At 40.3% G+C, this 22,363-nt stretch overlaps 1 protein-coding gene across 1 annotated transcript in view; it reads left to right on the top strand.

Moving 5' to 3' along the window:
• The first annotated feature begins 900 nt into the window (after positions 1–900).
• LOC126973222 (poly [ADP-ribose] polymerase tankyrase) overlaps positions 901–22,363 on the top strand; it is a 70,729-nt gene continuing 49,266 nt past the window's right edge. The window contains exons 1-10 of the mRNA XM_050820411.1: positions 901–1,182; positions 5,768–5,992; positions 7,506–7,601; positions 9,096–9,303; positions 10,913–11,057; positions 11,714–11,822; positions 16,986–17,077; positions 18,134–18,280; positions 19,492–19,615; positions 21,304–21,435. Coding sequence (XP_050676368.1) covers positions 993–1,182; positions 5,768–5,992; positions 7,506–7,601; positions 9,096–9,303; positions 10,913–11,057; positions 11,714–11,822; positions 16,986–17,077; positions 18,134–18,280; positions 19,492–19,615; positions 21,304–21,435 — 1,468 coding nt within the window. The 5' untranslated portion in view covers positions 901–992. The remainder of the gene's footprint in view (positions 1,183–5,767; positions 5,993–7,505; positions 7,602–9,095; positions 9,304–10,912; positions 11,058–11,713; positions 11,823–16,985; positions 17,078–18,133; positions 18,281–19,491; positions 19,616–21,303; positions 21,436–22,363) is intronic.

Here is a 22,363-nt window from a genome sequence, read left to right as displayed (position 1 = left end):
CCAACCTTACTTTATCCGAAAGGTTCGTGCGCCGTCCCCACGCTTTCACCGCCCCGGGTATCTACATCGATGAGGATCTACCACAGAATAAAGATATTTTTTTGATACACCAGCGGAATCACGGAAGCGTTGCTAGCCTTTTAGAAAAGTGTACGCGCTTTTTTTTGAACGCCGCACATGGAAGATTGTTCCACAGTTTGGTGGTAGATAAAAGAAAGTTCCTTGAAAACCGCGCTGTGGAGGAATGCCACACATCCAGACGGTGGGGATGATATATTAATTCGTGTCTTGTTCTGCGAAGGTGGACTTCGGCGGCAGTAAGCAGGTCAAACAGCTTTTTGGAAAACTCTAATTGACAAATGCGGTAAAAGAAACACAATAAAGCGACGTCTCGTAATGGTACAGAAGTTTCAGTAACTCGCATCTTTTGAATAAAAAATTAGTTTTACACTGGTAAACTCCTACTGAGGAGAATTCCTTGCACAGGCTACCAACAACATGGGTACCCCAGCGGTAGGTTTTCTGCCATGTAGTAGCGACGTACAAGCATTATTTTTACATTACTTGGCTGATGATACTAAACATCTTATGTCTCAAATGACGAGCGTAATGATTCTGAGCGGCACGCTCAGAATATTCAGTTAAATCAAGAAAAAAGAATAAATTCCTTCCAATCCTATTCTTCAGTCCCCGAAATGAAACCACAGTTATATTAGCCGATCGTTTCTTTTTACTTAGTTCTTTTCTGTACTTCAATAAACGAAATAAAAATAAAAATCCTCTCCACCCTGACATTGGCTGAATCGTCGACAGCCAAGTGACGGAGAATAAAAAGTTTTTAAAAACAATGACTTTTTGAAGTTGACAACACTATTCATTGTTGTCAAAAATCCAAGCAGCTGCAGACTGTATTTACATACGTGTTTTCATCAAATATTTTTATTTTGATATGTATTATAATGAATAACGAGTGTTAAATGTAATAAACGATAATGTCGAGCCGTCGTTCCATGCTCGGTTCGGCTCTGGACTCGTTACCTGCTGCCACGGACCCTCTGAGAGAATTATTCGAAGCTTGCAAAACTGGGGATGCTGCTCGAGTTAAGAAATTAATATCACCACAAACAGTTAATGCTAGAGATACTGCTGGTCGGAAATCAACGCCTTTACACTTTGCTGCAGGTATAATATAATATATAAATCTTATGTACTTTATGCTAAGTTTTATTTGATAACTACGAGTGAAAGGCTAGGCAATTATTGAAATTGCATAATTTTTCATGGTTCATTATTAGTTTAGCTTTTGTGTTTCCTGTATAATTTGCTTTGAAATTTTTCAGGTATTGTACTTGGAAGGTCTAGTTACTGTCATATATTGTGTGATTGAGTTGAATTCCATTTAATCATGCTGATTATCAAAAATTATTACTATTATTACTAATTAGTAACTTTGAAGTATGTTTTAGTTATAAAAAATTACTACATTCATTAGTAATAATCGAAATGTAATCTGTAGGTAAATCTAAAAAAATCATAAAAAGAGCATGACAGCCCTACTTTATATGAAATTTGTTAAAATTACGGTACAGTATCTATTGTTTATGTTATCTAACAAAGTGCTAGCTTATTTAAAGATAAAAGTGTTGACATTCGTTTTTATAAACAAACCCAAACACTTGAACAGCAATAAATTATTTTGTAATCCGAACCTGTTGCGTCATGCAGCAGTAGACAAGGATGGCAAGGGTGCGCGGTGTGTCAGTTTAGCTTGTCAGGAGTTATGAATATTCACACTCAATTTGACTTCACTGACATATGATTATATCTTTACATTCAAAATTTTATCATGAAATGCTGATAGAATTCAATTTTTAGTTTTCCTAAAAATTCTAATCTTGGTCTACTAGACACAGAAATATAAGATTAAGGTATTTATATGCAAGACTAAGGTTACATGTAATATAAATAGTTCTAAGTTTCTTTACACATATAAATAAATAAATTTTGATGGTGCTTATAATTATGTACATTATTTCATTGTTCATAATAAGTACTAAAATAAGCTGGTAGTTACAAATAGGTCACTTATACAGAAAGCAAATTATTAATAAGTAATGTAATATAATAACTTAAGAAAAACCCACACATATATTTCTGCTCTATTATTGATAAAAGATTTTATCATCATTCTGCTATTCTTACAATCAGCCAAGTTACTAACAATCAGCTCCCGAGTACACAAACTGCTCGCCAAGGACAAACCTAGCCAAATCGGCCTGCTTAAGAGACCAGATGGATCTTTTACAGCCGACGACGTAGAAAACGTAAGAGTACTGATGGCCCACCACTTTCCGGGGGCTACCTATCAACCAACTGTAGCAACGCCTACACAACGGCCTCTTGACGAGGACTGGCGTAGAGCGGCAAAGATAATCAGACCCCGGGATATAAGGTGCGCCATCAAGACTCTGAAACCCTACAAGTCAAGCGGTCTAGACAACAATTTTTCCAGCGCTTCTTCAAAAAGGCCTGGATATCCTAGTACCGCTACTAGTCAAGATATACCGGGTAAGCTTTGCCTGGGGCTATCTTCCAGAGCAATGGACTAGGGCTAAAGTACTATTTATACCTAAGGCAGGCAGAAAGGACTACTCCCTGCCAAGCTCCTTCAGACCCATTAGCCTAACCTCCTTTCTCTTGAAGGTTATTGAGAAAGTCTTGGACAGACACATAAGAGAGCATGCTCTAAGCCTAAAGCCCATTCATAGTTCTCAACACGCCTACTGTAGAGGCAGGTCTACAGAAACGGCCCTTCTACAACTTGTGGATAGAGTCGAGAAGGCGTTACAAGACAAACAGATTGCACTTTGTGCGTTTCTAGACATTGAGGGCGCCTTTGACAATACCCCGACAGACACGCTAGTGAAGGGACTAATTAACAAAAATGTAGACTCCACCACTGTCAAATGGGTAAGGTCAATGCTCTCAAATCGCAAAGCTCTAATCTCCCTCCATGGGACATCACTGGAGCTATACACTACGCGAGGTTGCCCACAAGGTGGCGTTCTTTCGCCACTTCTATGGACACTAGCAGTAGACGAACTACTTAGTAAGCTGGCAGAACTCAGAATTGATGCACTAGGGTACGCAGACGACCTAGTTATTATCGTCAGAGGTTTCTGCCAAAGCTTACTAAGCTCTATACTGCAAAAGGCGCTAAACACCATCTCACAGTGGTGTACAGCCAACAAACTGTCAGTCAACGCAGGAAAGACTGTTATTGTGCCATTCACGAGGAAACGGACACTTAACAAACTGAAGTCTTGAACGGCTCTACTTTGGAATTCTCAGCTGAGGTTAAGTATCTGGGAGTCACATTCGACCAGAAACTCACATGGAATTCTCACATCGACAAAGCCGTGACGTCTTCTCCTGGTGCGGCCATTGAAGCAATGCTAAACCTACCGCCTCTTCCACTGTTCATACAGCAAGAGGCGAAGGCAAGCATGCTGAGGGCAATCGCCCAGGGGGGTTCATGTAACTGGATGTCGCAAACGCTTAGGACCCTAGAGGACTCAGTTCTGCGAGACCATATATTAGGCATGTTACCTGATCAGATGATTCCACAATTAATCTCTGTTAAATACTATATCGTGGAACTACCTTCCAGGGACGACTGGATGAACAACAAAGTCACGTGGAAGGACGGGAGCCTCATGTGGTTCACCGATGGGTCCAAAATGGAAAATGAAGTCGGCTGTGGGGTCTATGGAGAACGCCCCAGGTTTAAATCCAGCACAAACCTGGGAAGCTTTACCTCCATATTTCAAGCAGAGGTGTACGCCATCCTGGAATGCGCGGAAACCAATATCCAAAAAGGCTACTTCAATCATAACATATACATTCACTCTGATATTCAGGCAGCATTGTTGGCTTTAGACGCTGACTTGACGTCGTCTAAGTTAGTCAATAATTGCGTCGAATGCCTGAATTCATTAGGCATGAAAAACAGAGTGATTCTCAGATGGGTCCCAGGGCACGCCGGAATCATAGGCAATGAAATGGCCGATGAGCTCGCAAGAGCTGGGGCTAAAGCAGTCCGATATGGTCCGGAACCCATTTGTGGACTGCCAAAGAGCGCCATCCGACACACCCTGAGTAACCAATGTAAACAAGAAGCACTTAAACGCTGGAACAACTCTTCAGGTTTAAACCACTCTAAAGCACTGATAAGGGCATTCAACAGTAGCTATGCGAATGAAGCCCTATCATTGAACAGGAAAAATCTATGCATACTCACTAGGATGCTAACCGGGCACTGTCGCCTAAACAAGCACCTCAGTGTGGTCGGCATCAGAAGCGACAAGGCTTGCAGGTTCTGCCTTGAGGATGATGAAACACCTATTCATCTACTCTGCGACTGCGGCCCACTAATGCGTAAGCGTAACACAATCTTTGGCAACTACTTCGTACCACCAGATAGTGTTTGCAACACTCGCGTCAAGGAACTACTGCGGTTCGTAAAGGCGGTAGGGCTTGACGATGAGCTTTAGTATGAGTGGCGAACACAATAGTCCAATTCTGGACGCGGTGTTACTAGGAACCTTTTAGGACCAGGAAATAGCCACCCTCTTCAAATAATAATAATAATAATAATAACAATCAGCTCAATTTTTTTTTCTGACAATAAGGGATGAGACAAGCAGGACATTCAGGTAATGGTAATTGATACACTCTGCCCATTCAATGCATTGCAGATCAAAATCACTGACTGGCACTACAATTGTGTTCGTCATCTTGAGACATAAGATGTTAAGTCTCATTTGCCCAGTAATTTCACTAGCACCAGTGCCCTTCAAACTGAATAAAAGTAATGCTTATACTTTTCCTGCTTCACAGCAGAAATAGGTGCCATTGTTGTATAATCTAGCCGGCATCCTGTGCATAGGAGCCTCCCACTGCCCTTGCCATATATCATAGGTGTGACAGACAGTCCTTTAAGCAAGGGATGCATGGAGGCAAAAAATGTCACTGTATGTGCTTACAGAGTGCCGAAGCACTTCTGAACGGCTATTTTAGACAAATTCTCCAATCTCCAGTACACTCCCAGATGCCTGCAGCACTTTGAAAAGGCTGCTATCTTTCTGGGACAGCCTGTGTTGGTTGCAGTGAGATTTACTGACACGCACACCCAATGATGAGGCTTAGTGTCCAGACAGCCCAGTCAATCTGAGTAACTGTTTGCGGAGGATACAGACCAGTTAGGTGTAAATTAATGTCTTGTGTGCTAAACAAATACCGAAGTTCTAAATGGTGTCACCAAAGATGGCTCCAAAATGGCAGCTGGAACTGGTGCCGGCATCTTCACACAGGAACTAAATATACACATACCAATACCCTTAGGCAAACAGCTCCATTTTCCAATTTGAGTGTGTAGCTATCAAGGAAGCTGCAAATGCTGTACTAAAAGGACAATATTCGGTTATATTTCACACGGACACCACGTTTGCGCAACCAGTCGCCGCTACCAACACAATGTATACAGCGCTATAGGGAGTTACTCACCTGGTTTCCGTTTGGTTGCGCGACCATCTCGCACGCTTCCTGACTGTCTTATCGTGTCTAGTTCGGTAGCTTACGTTGGTTTTGCCACTATAGTGCATTGGTTACAAAACTGTAACTTTAAAACTTTATCTTTGTCCACAATTACAGAATTAACCAGGTACCAGATAGTATTTGTAATAGTTACACATCACTGTAATTACAGGATATGGTCGTCGCGAGGTTGTGGAGATATTGATATCTGGAGGCGCAGCTCTCCAAGCAAGAGATGAAGGTGGCTTGCAGCCGCTGCACAATGCCTGCTCGTTTGGACATGCTGATGTGGTTCGGGCGTTACTGGCTGCTGGGGCGCCGCCGGCTGCGAGAGACAACTGGGGGTATACTCCCCTTCACGAAGCCGCTGCTAAGGGGAAGGTGGACGTCTGCATAGGTTGGTGATTTCCGTATCAAGTTTTGGATCAGAGGACTTTTCTTTGTAAGAATAAGTGAGAAGACGAGCTCGACTTGTTGGATTCCTTAGGGAACACAAAATTCTGTCGCTTTGAGAAATTTGATGTTCAATCGTTCGAGTGACACATTGTTCGTATATCTTGGTATTTGTGTTCAACTCTCAGCTTGTGGCTCCATCTACAGGATCTACTTTACAGTTGATAACCCGCACAACCCCAATAATTTCATACTAGGAAATTGACTTGCGATGTCACTCGTTCGTTATCACTGCTGGTATTAAGTATACATATTTAATCTGTACCAAAATTTATTGACGATTCGAACCCGCGCCTCGGGTGACGTCGTAGCGCTCTTACCGACTAAGCCAAGCGTCCGCACGCCGCATCATCCGTAAATCTTGATATATTTGCTTAAATCCCGCATCGTCCATGAGTATCAGTAGTCCAGTAATTTCAGAAATTGTAGAAACACCATAATGCTTGCACTATACTGCTTCACGACAGAAAACGGCTTCATGGCGGTGAACCATACGTCAAATTGTGAACAGGTGCTGCTTGTGGTGCCAGGTCATTGTTATCGTTAGTAAATAGTATTTGTTGGATGCAATAACTAATTATGACAGTAATCACGACCATCATGTTCACGAAGCATCCTTACACAAACAATGAATTCAAGCTCTAAATGTTGATGCATCCAATATACGATAATTTATATTTATACAGTTTATTCTTTATTACTTTTTATGAGATAAATTATATTGTTTAAACACGATTCATATATTGGAGGCAGCGCCTCAGTTAAGTAAGTAAAGTTAAGTTAATTTGTTATGTTTATTACAGCCATTGTAAAATACTCTTTTTTTTTTGTGGAATAGGAGGACAAACGAGCGTACGGGTCACCTGTTGTTAAGTGATCACCGCCGCCCACAATCTCTTGCAACACCAGAGGAATCACAGGAGCGTTGCCGGCCTTTAAGGAAGGTGTACTCGCTTTTTAATGAAGGTACCCATGTGGTATCGTCCCGGAAACACCGCAAAAGGAAGCTCATTCCACAGCTTTGTAGTACGTGGAAGAAAGCTCCTTGAAAACCGCACTGTGGAGTTAACTCTATTGATAAAAAAGAGTGGCCGTGAGTTTATTGTATGTTCTTCTCACGAGCTCTACTTTTCCGAACATATGATAGATTCAGTAATTAAAAAAAACACTTCTCCACTAATCGCAATTCACACCGCTACACTAGCGACATCTCTCCGACTTGTTACAAAATATTTATAATGATGATTCAAAAGTGCTTACTTTAAGCCTATTATAAACTTATAAAGTTAATTGACCTTAAAAAAGTTGCTGCTGTCATCTTATGGGCATCATCTGTTAAGAATCTTTTCAGTGGTGGTTTTAGTATGAATTTGTAAAACTACCATATATTATGTATTAATTTTGCTTAGTCAAATTTAAAAGGAAATAGTGTACAAATGCAAGCTATTGTCTTTCAGCATTGCTGCAACACGGAGCTGATCCGAACATCAGGAACACGGAGGGGAAAACTCCTCTGGACTTGGCCGACACAGCAACTCGACCTGTTCTAACTGGTAACTTGAGTTTCAGTTAGAAAATGTTTTAAGATTTTAAGTAGAATAATTTGAATAGTTTAGAACCACAAAGACCACCCTGTGTAGTACAGATGTGAATCCAGATTTGAAGGCTTAATCTCATAAGACCCACCCTGTATAGTACAGATATGATACCAAAAATTGCAGGCATAGTCTTATAAGACCGCCGTGTGTAGTACAGGTGTGAGACCAGAATTTGCGCAAGTTTAATCTCATAAGACCAACCTGTATATTACAGGTGTGAGACCAGAATTTGCAAGTTTAATCTCATAAGACCAACCTGTATATTACAGGTGTGAGACCAGAATTTGCAAGTTTAATCTCATAAGACCAACCTGTATATTACAGGTGTGAGACCAGAATTTGCAAGTTTAATCTCATAAGACCAACCTGTATATTACAGGTGTGAGACCAGAATTTGCAAGTTTAATCTCATAAGACCAACCTGTATATTACAGGTGTGAGACCAGAATTTGCAAGTTTAATCTCATAAGACCAACCTGTATATTACAGGTGTGAGACCAGAATTTGCAAGTTTAATCTCATAAGACCAACCTGTATATTACAGATATGAGACAAAAATTTGTAAGCTTAATCTTATAATACCATCCTATATGGCACAAGAATGATACCAAAATTTGCAGGCTTAATCTTATAAGACCATCCTGTATAGTATAGATGTGAGACAATAAATTCCCAGGCTTACTCTCATAAGACCATCCAGTATAGAAAAGGTGTGGCACCATTTGTAGGTGTTGTCTATTTTGAATTAGAGGAACAAAACGGGAAAGTAGCGCACATGATGAAGTGTAAACAAGCCGTCGACAGGATGTTACCAGCCTCTGTATAAGAGTATGCACTAAGCTTAAGGCTGAGATCATACTTAAACTTTGCTCAAACTTACGTAAATCTTAGCTGAGTGTCATATACATATTACATTGTAATCCATATTTTATATTAAAAAAAAAGCCCGCTGAGTTTCTTGCGCCCATTCTTCTCAGACCTGCTGAGGCAGTCTCTTTTAAATGGGTGGTAGATTTTGACGTTCAATAAGTGATTTTAAATCCTATTTTGAATAAAAATATTTGAATTTGAATTTGTCATATTTGATTACTTCTTTATACTAAATCGATATGTAATATTATGCCGAGCTTAAGCTAAGACAACCCAAGGCAAAAGCTATTTTCGCGTATTATCACACTCAGCTAAGTTTTACGTTAGCAAGTCTTAAAAAATCTAAGTAAGCTCTTTAGCCATGTGTATGCTATAAAACAGTTCGTGATGCTCACAAAAGTGTCGGTGCATGCGGCGGCGTCGTGTGCCGGGTCGTCCTGTTATAGTTGATAAATCATTGTATTTGTTGGATGGATCACGACCATCATGTTCACAAGGCTTCCTAAGATTGGCAATGAATTTAAGCTCTAAGGGTTGATGCAAAATTTATTTGACTCTGACAAAATGTTTGAATTCCAGGTGAATACTGCGCGGCAGACGTTCTGGAAGCTGCACGGTCTGGTGCCGACGACCGCCTGGCGTCACTCCTCACGCCGCTGAACGTGAACGTCCACGCGAGCGATGGCCGACGGTCTACCGCCTTACACCTGGCAGCTGGATACAACAGGGCCCGGGCTGTGAGGCTACTGCTGCAGCGTGGAGCTGACGTGCATGCCAAGGATAAAGGGTGAGTTAACCTCAACTCAGGGGCGTGCATTGGCTTTCCAGCAAAGTAGGCACTGTAGATATAAGAAGACCAGGTCTAGTAGTTTTTAACCGACTTTAAAAAAGGAGGAGGTTCTCAATTCGTCGGTATGTTTTTTTGTTTGTCAATTTTGTTTTTGTTAATAAATAATAGTTTTAATTTTGTAAATTTTTGGAGTCGGTGTCATCCAAGATAGGTTTGTAACTACATACATAGTTGTAGGTGATATGTGCTTGAGTCGTGAGGAGGCGAGAGGCGAGAGCGGGTCGCGGCGGAAGGACACCGATTCCAAAAATAATTATCCGTCGGTAATTGATACGCCCTGGATACTAAGCGATGAAACTAGCAGGACGTTCAGCTGATGGTAATTGATATGCCCTGGATACTAAGCGACGAAACTAGCAGTACGTTCAGCTGATGGTAATGGATACGCCCTGGATACTAAGCGACGAAACTAGCAGGACGTTCAGCTGATGGTAATTGATATGCCCTGGATACTAAGCGACGAAACTAGCAGGACGTTCAGCTGATGGTAATTGATACGCCCTGGATACTAAGCGACGAAACTAGCAGGACGTTCAACTGATATTAATTGATACGCACTGGATACTAAGCGACGAAACTAGCGGGACGTTCAACTGATGGTAATTGATACGCCCTGGATACTAAGCGACGAAACTAGCAGGACGTTCAACTGATATTAATTGATACGCACTGGATACTAAGCGACGAAACTAGCAGGACGTTCAACTGATGGTAATTGATACGCCCTGGATACTAAGCGACGAAACTAGCAGGACGTTCAACTGATATTAATTGATACGCACTGGATACTAAGCGACGAAACTAGCGGGACGTTCAACTGATGGTAATTGATACGCCCTGGATACTAAGCGACGAAACTAGCAGGACGTTCAACTGATATTAATTGATACGCACTGGATACTAAGCGACGAAACTAGCGGGACGTTCAACTGATGGTAATTGATACGCCCTGCCCATCACAATGCAGTGTCGCTCGGGATTTTAAAAACCCAAAAATTCTAAGCGGCATTAAAATTGCACTCGTCACCTTGACACATAATATGTTGAGCTTCATTTGCCCAGTAATTTCACTAGCTACGGCGCCCTTCAGACCGAAACACAATAATGTAAGCATTACTGCTTCACGACAGCAAAAGGCGCCGTATGTATCGCATAACAACCTGATTATGAGAATTGGTTGTGAATTTAACGAAGTGTGTGCTGACTTTGATATATTCTTTACAAATATACACGTTTTTTTGAAATACTCTTTATACAACTTTCTAGTTTACGTAAAATAATTTAATGTTTAACTTAAATTTCGTTTTAATGTAATTACTGTTGTGTCCACTTATTATTTTTTTTTACTGTATTTGGTGAATGATGTGTACAATTTTAATTGGATTTCAGGATCATAAAAGTATGCTGTAATTGTTATTAGATGATAGTTTCATCTTGTTATCTGTTATTGTACCCACTTGTAAATAAATAAATAATCTAGCCGGCATCCTGTGCAAAGGCGTCTCCCACTGGTAAATAGTTGTAATGATGATTTTTTTGTCACCAGTGGTCTGGTGCCTCTTCACAACGCGTGCTCGTACGGCCACTACGAGGTGACCGAGTTGCTGGTGCGAGCTGGTGCCGACGTGAACGCGACAGACCTGTGGGCCTTCACGCCGCTCCACGAGGCCGCTAGCAAGGCCAGACTTGAGGTACAGCATACTCAATATATCACTAGCTGATGATGCACACTCCCATGGAACCTTGAATCTTAAGTGGAATCACAGGAGCGTTGCCGGCCTTTAAGGATGGTGTACGCGCTTTTTTCAAAGGTACCCATGTCGTATCGTCCCGGAAACGGCGCATAAAGGAGCTCATTCCACAACTTGGTTGTGCGTGGAAGGAAGTAATTAAAAGTAAAAACCGCACTGTAGAGGAACGCCACACATCCAGATGGTGGGGATGATATCCTAATTTACGGAGTGTCGTGCGAAGGTGGAATTCGGCGACAGGAATCAGGTGAAACAGCTCTTTGGAACACTCCCCGTGATAAATATAAAGATTTTCTCACATGAATGTTACAATTGTTTCATTGTACGCATTTTATTGCCATGGTGACCACAACTGTATACAGGAAATGTATCAAGTGTTTGCCTTTTATTATAATTTTATGAACCTGGTTAGTTTTTACAATTAAATATGGCCTGTTGACAATAATAAATGAATTACAATTTTACTATCATAATACGATTAATAAACATCACCAAATCCAGTGGGCTCAAAAAAAAATGTCTCCTTTGACATTCATAAGTGTCATTTCCGTGACCTACGTGAATAAACTGATTTTGATTTGATTTGATTTGTCCAGGTATGTTCGCTGCTGCTCAGCGAGGGTGCTGATGCCACCCTCCTGAACTGTCACGGCAAGTCGGCCCTGGATGTGGCGCTCACCAGGGATCTCCGGGACAGGCTGGCGTGTGAGTACTACTAATAACTGATCTCTGTTGTCTGTTAATTGAGCCATTAATGTATAACCAAAGTCAAATAATCTTTATTCAATTAACTTTAAAATGTGCTTTTTTGAATCGTCACTTTAAATATTTCTATTAAATTACTGAATCTACCAATTGTTATGCGGGCGCCAGACTTAGCTTCACATGTTTGAACACATGTTTGATTGCTAAGTGTGGCACGGGACTTTGGGTAGGTGTTCAAAGTTTGAACAAAGATTTGCACTTTGCCATGCGGTGTCGGTCTTTTTCGACACATCAAAGCGTTCAAAGTTGAATGTGTTCAAATGTTTGCGTAGCTTGCCACACTTGTTCAGTGTTCAGATGCTCGAGCGTTGTTGAGCGGAACGGTTGTGTGCGTGCTACACTGCGTGCGGCTATATAATTCTAGAATTTGAAGAGCTATTACAGGGGGAACCATGTATATGGAACCCGGAAATGCACTCCCATCTCACTTCCGCAAAACTCATGCTTTCCTCTAATTACTGCCTTTGTCAAAACATCAGCAACCATTTGCTGTGTCTCCAAATACCTCAGCGTGATTGCTCCATTTTCTATAGCGCACAACAACATGTTTAGTCTGCTGATGGTGCACTGGGTTTTGTGCAATAGTGATAGCAGACTGGCTGACTGTATGAATCACAATGGGTGGCTCCTTATCTGTCATTTCTTTTAAAAATCTTCGGAGGAATATGGCCACTTTCGCAGCCTCGGATAAGCTTATATATTCAGCTTCTGCTGTCGATAGTGCTATACTCCTCTGTTTGGAGCTTTGCCATGAAATGGCTCCATTAGCCATCTTGAACACATTTCCTGAATATGACTTTCTGTCAACAAGATTACCTCCATGATCTGCATCAGCAAAGCCTTCAATTTCTTGACATGTGTCCTTAGAGTATACTAGTCCCGTACTCTTTGATCCTTTAAGGTATCTCATAATCCTTTTCGTTGCAACCCAGTGAATATCTTCATAATTGTTACAAAATTGACTCATGAAGTTTGTTGCGTGGGCAATGTCAGGCCTTGTACAGACAGCAACATACATCAATGATCTTATCAGCTCTCTGTAGGGTATGCTGTCGTCAGGTACAGATGACTCTTTTGGTTTTTCGAAACGCTGCCCTGTAACTCCTGTTGTACTCACTGGTTTACAGTTCTCCAGATCTGCGAAGAAGTTTCTCGATATACTCCTCCTGATCGATTTTAATAGTACCGTTCTCTTGTTTTATTCTCATTCCAAGAAAGAGCTCTACCTTACCTAAATCCTTCATCTCAAATTTTGATTTAAGTTCGTCCTTAACCTTTCTCATTTCCTTTTCATTGTTGTATAAAATGAGGATATCATCAACGTAGATAACCAGAATTATCATTTCTTTATCACGTTTCCTCATGTATACACAGGATTCGTTTAAGTAACGTTTAAAGTGTAGGCTCTTCAGTTCCGAATGTAGCTTTTGGTTCCAAGACCGAGGGGCTTGTTTAAGACCGTAAAGAGATTTCTTTATTAAACACACATAGTCTTCTTTTCCCTTTTCTTCAAAGTGAGGTGGCTGTCTCATATAGACCTTTTCACTTATGCTTCCGTTTAAGAATGCTGTTTTGACATCCATATGGTCAATCTGCAGACCGAGGCACGCTGCCAACGCAAAAAGAAGTCTCAAAGAGCTATACCACGGGTGAAAAGGTTTCATCATAATCAATCCCTTTTCGCTGACTGAACCCTCGCGCGACCAATCGAGCCTTGTACCGAGTTTTATTCCCGGCCTTCTTTTTGACTTTAAATAACCATTTACAGTCAACAACATTTCTCGCTTGGTCAGGTTTCACAAGAACGCAGGTCTCATTTTCCTTTAAAGCATCAAGATACAGGAGTATCGCATATCTCCACTGTGCAGCATCATTTCTCGATAGTGCCTCTTGTACAGTCAGCGGATCATCTTTTTGTAATATGGCTTGATAAGTGAAAAAATCTGTCCTCTGAACCTGCCTCCGCTCTCTAAGTGGGTATCTCCTCACTTCTACTGTCGGTTCAGTTTGTGTCTCTTTCTCATCTCCTGGCTTCTCTTCTAACGACATCCACTCTTCATCCTCTTCTTCAGCTACTTCTGTACTCGAGTCAATGATCTCTATCATTTGACAGAAGGTTCTCTTCATTTATTTGTTCTCACTGAGTAGGTTCATTTTCTTGAGGGATATCATTGTGCTGTTGATCTTCTGTATCTAGTTCAATTGTTGCTTTTTCCTTGTTCGCTTCAGGATCAGCAGTCTTCTGATAAATTTGGTTCTCGAAAAATACCACGTCTCGAGCTCTGTGAAGTTAATCTTTTGAAGGATCAATGAGTCTATATCCTTTTGACTCTTCACAGTAACCCACGAAGATCATCTCCAAGCTTTTGGGATCCCATTTTGTTCTCTTCTGATCTGGAATGTGCATGTACGCCTTACATCCGAACAATTTGAGATGACTAAGGACCGATTTTTGTCCTGTCCATGCCTCTTCTGGCGTCATCTCTCTTACAGCTAAAGTTGGGCTCCTATTCTTCAAGTAGACTGCGCCTCTGCCCAGTACCGAGTAGGTAGTCCAGCTTCCTGTAGCATCGATCTTGCCTTCTCTGTTATCGTGCGATTCGCACGTTCGGCTACTCCGTTTTGTTCGGGCGTATAAGCAATTGTTAATTCATGCTTAATTCCATGGTCCTTCAGGAATGCGCCGACTCTCACGTTGATGTATTCACCGCCGTTGTCAGTTCTCAACACTTTCAATCTCTTCCCTGTTTGTGTCTCCGCAAAACTCTTAAATTGCTTTAATATTTCAAAGGCTTCACTTTTCGCACTAAGAAAATAGACGAACGTCGATAAAAGTTATGAAGTACCTGTGACCACCTATGGACTTCTCACTCATCGGTCCACAAATGTCAGAGTGTACCAACTCTTAAGAGCTCTCCAGCCCTTGTAGCCTTGTTTCGTACAAATGGTTTTCTTATTTGCTAGCCCATCAGACAGGCTACACATTCTAATTTACAATTAGAAGTATTTTTAAAACTCACCCCAATCGCCAGTTTGTCTCTTAATAAGGTTAGGTTACGTACTCCTAGGTGTGCCATCCTTTTATGCCATAGCTCCATTTCATTGTATGTAGTAGCAGCTAGAGCAGTTGCCTGTAAACATTGTCTAATTTCATAGACACCTCTGTCAAGCACTCCTGTCACACATGGATTACCTTTAATTGAACACTCACCTGCATTATAAATCTAACAACCATTTTTAGAAAAAACGACAACCTTATCCTTATTTACAATGCAACTCACATTCAACAAGTTAGAAGCAAGATCTGGTACATACATGACCTTATGGCATACAAAACCTTCTCCATATACTTTACCACCATTTGCACAGCATACTTCCACCTTCTTGTCAATCTTTACAAAATCACTCATCCAGTCTTTTCTATAGCTCATATGTGCTGACGCTCCAGAATCTAGAATCCATTCATCGAGATGAGATTTCTCTTGATTTGATATCCCAGTGCTCAGTGCCGTCGCCGTCGCCATATGACTGGTCTTCGACTGCCGAGGATTATGTGAACAATCACAGGCTTTATGCGGTCCCTCGCAAATAAAGCACTTCACCGTATTCTTTTGCTTATTCCTCTGAACAAACTTCTTATGATATTTAGTAGTAGTAAGTGCCGAGCTTGGGCTTGCAACACCCTGGATTGCGCAAACTTTGGTGCCATCTAGTTGCAGCAGTTTCGTTTTCATAAAATCAGTTGTTAGCTCCGTGTTGGTATTCTCTAACGCCAACCTCATGGGTGTATACTCCTCCGGTAACCCCTGTAGCATCAGTGCTGCTAATAATTCGTCATCAAACTCTTTAACCATATCTGAGAGTTGATTAGCTACTCGCATTATCTCTGTTACGTATTCAGTTATCGAATTAAACATATCAAGTTTAAGGCTCACCAGCCTCGACAACAGTCTGCATCTGTTGTTGATACCCTTGTCCTCGTAAGCGATTTTTAAATTGTTCCAGGTTGCATACGCCGTCGTAGCTTTGCGAACGTGTACCTTACACTGGTTCTCTATCAGTAGGCAGATCTTGGTGCGTGCCCGTTGATCACCCCGTTTAGCAACCGCGTCTCCATCAGCTAGAACACTTTCCACGTACTACCATAAGTCATCGTGTACTAGTATGTACTCAACATCGAATTTCCAACTGTCGTAGTTGGAGTTTTCACTTAATTTCTCTATCGCTGGAAGACCTGAACCGGCCGCACTCGCAGAAGCCGTCATATCTCTGTGTTTACTCTGTGTAGGAAGCTCGTAGGTCTTACTGTTCTTCTCTTTATTTGCCATCACCGCTCACATATACTTACGCACACTCTAGCGCTTTTACTGCATCTGCACTCTTTAAGGAACGTGCTGGGCCCATAACCTATTAGGAGTTTGATAATAACATAGCAGATACAGTTATATAGTATATTTGATAAAAATAGCACATTAATAAAAGAAAAACACAGCGTTCAGCCTCAGCTGACACAACAGATATAAAGATAGTTTTTGTTTTTCTTTTGACATAGAAAAAACCAGCAGTCACTCTAAAAATCCAAACATACGTCATGATTCATACCAGCCAGTCAATGCACAATTGTACTTCTTTGCTCTAACAAATAATACAGGCACACTGAGTCTACGAAATCGTCGTCCATCTTGTTTGTTGTCTACCAGCATACTGTGAAGAAAAATGTTTGCGAAGCAAGTCCGGCAGGTTACGTCAATATGTGTTCAAATGCTTTGTAAAGTCGTCAAACATATGTGAAAATCTTTGAAGCTATGTCTGGCGCCCGCATTAGGATAAAGTACAATTCTTCCCCCTGTCCCTTGTCACACAATGTCACATTAGGCTAGCCCCGTCCCCATCCTTAAAGTTTGAAGGTGACCAGCGCAGTTATAATGTCGCCCAATTTTTGGGGTTTGTTAAGAATCCTGAGCGGCACTGCATTGTAATGGGCAGGGTGTATCAATTAATATTATCTGAACGCCCTTAGTTTCATTAAAAAAAATCCACCGAGAGTTTGCTTTTGTCATGTTGACTTGTTTGTGAGTGTTTAAATAATAATAATGTTTGCAGTCGAGTACCGCGGCAACTGTCTGCTAGAGGCGTGTCGGCTTGCAGAGCCCGCTCGCGTCAAGAAACACCTGTCATCACTCAACCACAACCAGGTAACAGAGAGACTGCTGCCTCACCAACCATCCAGGTTATGCATCCCTACTAATCCAAATATTTTGAGTTTTCTTTAGTGTTAATTCAGAGTTTGACGAGTCAACATCCCCTGAGGATGAGTCGTATAGAGGCGAAACACGTGTTGAATTGTTTGGGGATGGACATAGTCTTTACTTTTACTTTACGTTTTATCGGGAATAAAAGGCTTCGTGGGGTTGAAATAGGGGGTGGAAATTTGTATGAAAGTCGAAGATGATTGGTGATGCGGCGATGATGCGATCTTGACCAGATCGTCGGTCCATATTGTGGGGGGCCTACCAACACTGCGTCTTCCGGTACGTGGTCGCCATTCCAGGACTTTACTGCCCCAATGGTCATATAACATGTATTGTTTTTGGTTCGTAGAATACCTTCACAATGAGTAGGTTAGAAACTAGTTGACCCGACAGACGTTGTTCTGTATATAATAAATAAAATAATGTTTTTATATGAATTTGTCAATAATATATCATAACATCAAAAATTACTTTGTAAAATATGCACCCTGCTGTCGTAATGAAATTGTTTCACAGCAGAACTGTCAAACCGTGCGTCATTAAATTCTCTCATAGAGATTATGGACACATCAAAGGAAAAACAAATTTGTTGTTTTTATTTAATTTAGCAGAATTTTCCTATTTATTCACCTTTTAAACCTTCTCTGGACTTCCACAAATAATTCAAGACGAAAATTAGCCAAATCAGTCCAGCCGTTCTCGAGTTTTAGCGAGACTAACGAATAGCAATTCATTTTTATATATATAGATGACTTCACTTAACAATTGGATTAAAGAACGAATTTGTATTTGAAGGCAACCACACTGGTTAACTGTTGAATAACAAATAGCCTACTAATCGATTGTATTAAAAATGTTAATAATCGATTGACCACTAACTGAGTGAAGAGGAGGTTAAGTTTTCAGGAAGTGGATTAGAGAGAAATAAACATTGTCTATGGAATTAAAATAATGTAGTCTATGATTTTAATATTTGTAACAATTGCTTATAAATTACAGGATACGGCGTCGATACACAGTGGACAGTCAGGTTCCGGTTCGATGCCCAGTGATAAGGTGGTGGAGCTAGTGAACTACCAGCACCTGGGCACCGGAGACAGGCCTCTGCACTGCGCGGCTGCCAGTCTCTATCCGAAGCGGAAGCAGGTGGGCTTATCATCAGTGACTTCATCATCTTCACACTTCTATTAGTTATTTATTCATTTTACTTAAATTGTTATTTATTAGAATATCATCCTCACCATCTGGATGTGTGGCGGTCCTCCACATTGCGGTTTTCAAGGAACTTTCTTCCTCGTATTACAAAGCTGTGGATTGAGCAATACGACTTGGGTACCTTCAAAAAAAGCGCTTAATACCTTTTCTAAAAGGCCGCCAACGCTCCTGTGATTCTTTTGGTTTTGTAAGAGAATGTGGACGGCGGTATCACTTAACATCATTACTAATTTTCTTAGATTAACACTTTATTATTTAATAGTCATTTCTAGTTCACATTAGTGGACTATTACAAATTCACATGACTATTACAAATAGCAAAAAACTTTAAACTGATATCGAAAGTACATTAATTACATAATCAGTAAAATGACATTAATAAGTTTTTGAAAATCTAACGAAAAGTATCCAAAATTTTGATATTAAACACCTCCCATACATTTAGTTTGGCATAAGTAGAAAGGTTTTTGTATCACACATCAAGGATGTCACTTTGAAAATTACAAAATTTTATATTCACTGAGAAATAAATATTAATCAATTAAAAGATAGGTTTATTACTTAGTTAGGTTGATAAACAATTTCCTTAAATATACTAGGCTAAAATAACCTTTTAATATAAGGAAACGAAAACCTTTCTACTAATGTTATACTAAATGTATGGGAGTGTTTAATATCAAATATTTGGATACTTCGCGTTTCATTTTTAAAAAGTTATTAATGTCATTTTACTGATTAGGGAACGTACTATCTTACTTAACGATATAAATTTTAAGCATTTTGATATCTGTAATAGTTACGAAAAAAACGCCTGGTCGCCCTTAACGAATACGTCCTGTATACTAGTTGTAGAGATGAGTGTGTGTGTATGTGTATACAGGGTGTCCCAAAGTTATGGGACATGAAGGGAAAGTACCTTAAATATAATATAATATAGAAGATAGGCTATTTTACTGAAAGAAGACTTTATGTTATTTTTAAAAGTTAGTACTTCTGCATTTAAAGATTTTCTAAAAATTACTTGCCTCGTCTGGGAATCGAACGAAAGCCTGGCCTTTGGGACATACCTTCGTCCTACCTGTATAGGCAATACATACACTACACCGTGACATCTCAGTCAGTTATAAATGTTGTTGATACAGGTTATGGAGATGTTGCTGAGGAAAGGAGCGCGCGTCAACGAGAAGAACAAGGAGGGACAGACGCCGCTGCACGTGGCGACGGAACACTCTCACCTGGACGCCATGGATCTATTGCTGCGGCACGGTATGTTATACGACGTGGGGGGGGGATTGGTGCAATCATCACAATAGTGATGGGGGAAAACGTTATTTTACTGTCACCGTGACTTTGTCACTTCGTTTCCCATCTAATATATAAAATTCTCATGTCGCAGTGTTTGTAGTTAAACAACTTCGAAACGTCTTGACCGAATCTCATGAAATTTTGAGTGCATATTGAGTAGGTCTGAGAATCGGACACCATCTATTTTTCATTCCCCTAAATGTAAAGGGTGGTCCACGCCAAAATTTGTTTTTTAATATTTTTGACATTTTTTTTTAATTTGTTTGATTATATAGTCAACATTTAAAAATACATACAACTTCAAATTTTCACCCATCTACGATCAACAGTTACTTTTGTATCGCGATTTTAATATCGGCAATACAACGTTTGCTGGGTCAGCTAGTCTTAATATATATATTTCTTTTGTGCGTCTGTTGTAAGTGAACTCCTCCTAAACGGCTGGACCGATTTTAATGAAACTTTCTGTGTGTCTTCAGGTGGATTCGAGGATGGTTTAGATTCACAATTGAACTACCTCCTAAACGGCTGGACCGATTTTGATGATATTTTTGTGTGTTCCAGTGAATTTAAGACTCCTTAAGATTCTCAATCCATATAATATATCTCTCCTGCTTATGTGTATGTTAGTGGACTCCTCTTAAGGGCTGGACCGTATTTTATAATTACAGACGTGTGTACAGGACAACGTCTGTCGGGTCCACTAGTGTCTTTATAGTACTTCTCTGATACTTCTATGTTCACTTTCACTTTCTATTACACATAATATTAATTATAAATATTAAGCTAAAACCGACCGTTTTCACTTCTCATCATTTCTATTCTGTCTTATTCGATTATTTTCTCATCCGCGTCCATATTTTAAATTTGAATCATTTTCTGTTCTGTAGCTTGACGGCAATTGGCCATAGAACAATGAGTTCTTATATGCGGATAAGAACTCCTTGTTACAGTACCTTTAATTCATACTAAAAGAAACAGATGGCGTTATCATCTATAGTTAACGACCACGTCTGTGTTACGTATTAAAACCTTAGTCTTAGGACAATGTCGGATTTGGGACGAGAAAATTTTCTTCTGCTTCCCGAACACTACCCGTCCGAGTTGGATTGGACGAGTGACCTCTTCTGCGAAATTGGATTAACTGAATTATTTGTCCAAGTTAGACGGACGTAATCGTTAATAATTTCGAGAATACATCTCCCAACTGTTACGCGACTTAGTATGACATGGGAATTAGACATAATCTTTGTCTTTTCCATGTTCATTTTGTAACCCTATAGGAAAAGGTTGGATGAGGACTACGGGACCGATCGTCAAGGAGATTGTTGGAGTAAGCCTCAGTCCCACAGTGGATGCCTTCCAGCTGAAGTGATGACTGACGGTGATCATTAATGAAATGGGAAAGAGGGCGTTTGTCACCCTCAAAGGTCCACTAAATTGAGATTATTTTTTCAAGTTATACTTCTTTAGGCGCTTTATGAAAATATGATGGGAGTGAAATTTTAAGATGCGCGCGCATCACTGTAATACAAAAGTAACATGGCGAAGTTATTTTATGCCTCTGTACCCTTTTGTTTGAGAAAATTTGAAGTACTCTTAATTTAAGTACGTAATCGTGTGCCACGGAACTTGAAACGTTGACCCAGGTGCCAAAGTGAACGCTTGCGACGCGCGCGGTGAGACCGCCTTGTCTCTGGCGGCCAGGCGCGACTCGGGCGCCGCCTGCCGGCTGCTACTGGCGTGTGGGGCGGAGACCTTGGACAACCAACACGCGCACGGTGAGTGGCCTTTAAGGGCTAGATATATGATTATTAATTGTTTTAAATACAACATCACATCTCTATCCATCAATTTTTTTTTAATTATTAAGACTTTAATTTTTCATTTTTTTTTTCACAACAAGGTCCAGGTAGTGCCGCTCAGGATTCTTGAAAAGCCCAAAAATTCTGAGTGGCACTACAATTGCGCTCGTCACCTTGAGACGTAAGATGTTAAGTCACATTTGCCCAGTAATTTCACAACCTACGGCGCCCTTCAGACCGAAACACAGTAATGATTACACATTACTGCTTCACGGCAGAAATACGCGACGTTGTTGGTACCCACAATCTAGCCGGCATCCTGTGCAAAGGAGCTCCCACTGGTAAACAATATGTGTGTATGTATAATTACTATACGTGACAAATACACTTTTCTTTTTTTTCTAATCGGCTAGTCCGTGTGTTTCGGCAAAAAATTATGTAATAAATGATTTTTCGTTTATTAATAATTAATTAGGGACGCATTTATTTATTCCAAAAATATATATGGATTTTCAGCGACTTAAAACCTATTTGTTGTTACTAAAATACTGTATTACCCTGTTAAAATGAAAATGCTCTTTTACTTTCATATAATTTGCTTTTAGGTACTATCTTAACTTTGTAGGGATAGTAGCACTATTGTGTTATATTATTATGCATGTGCATGTGTTCGGTTTATGACCTTAAGAATGATGTAATGAGGCGCACTTTACGAGAAAGTGTGTTGAAAATATATTTATCAAAGTACCCGCCATAATAATTAATAGACAAAGGAAAACATTACAGCTAGGTACCAATTTAGGCAAAGTAAGTAGGTACTTAATTCTTTCCTCTGTTAGATTGGTCCTTGACGTTACAGTCATAAGTAAGTGAGTAAGTATATCTTTATTTGGAACAAACACTA

Source organism: Leptidea sinapis, chromosome 29 (assembly GCF_905404315.1).
Source record: "Leptidea sinapis chromosome 29, ilLepSina1.1, whole genome shotgun sequence".
NCBI lineage: Eukaryota > Metazoa > Arthropoda > Insecta > Lepidoptera > Pieridae > Leptidea > Leptidea sinapis.
The sequence above is the reverse complement of the archived record's forward strand: the minus strand, read 5'-3'. Positions and strand labels throughout refer to the sequence as shown.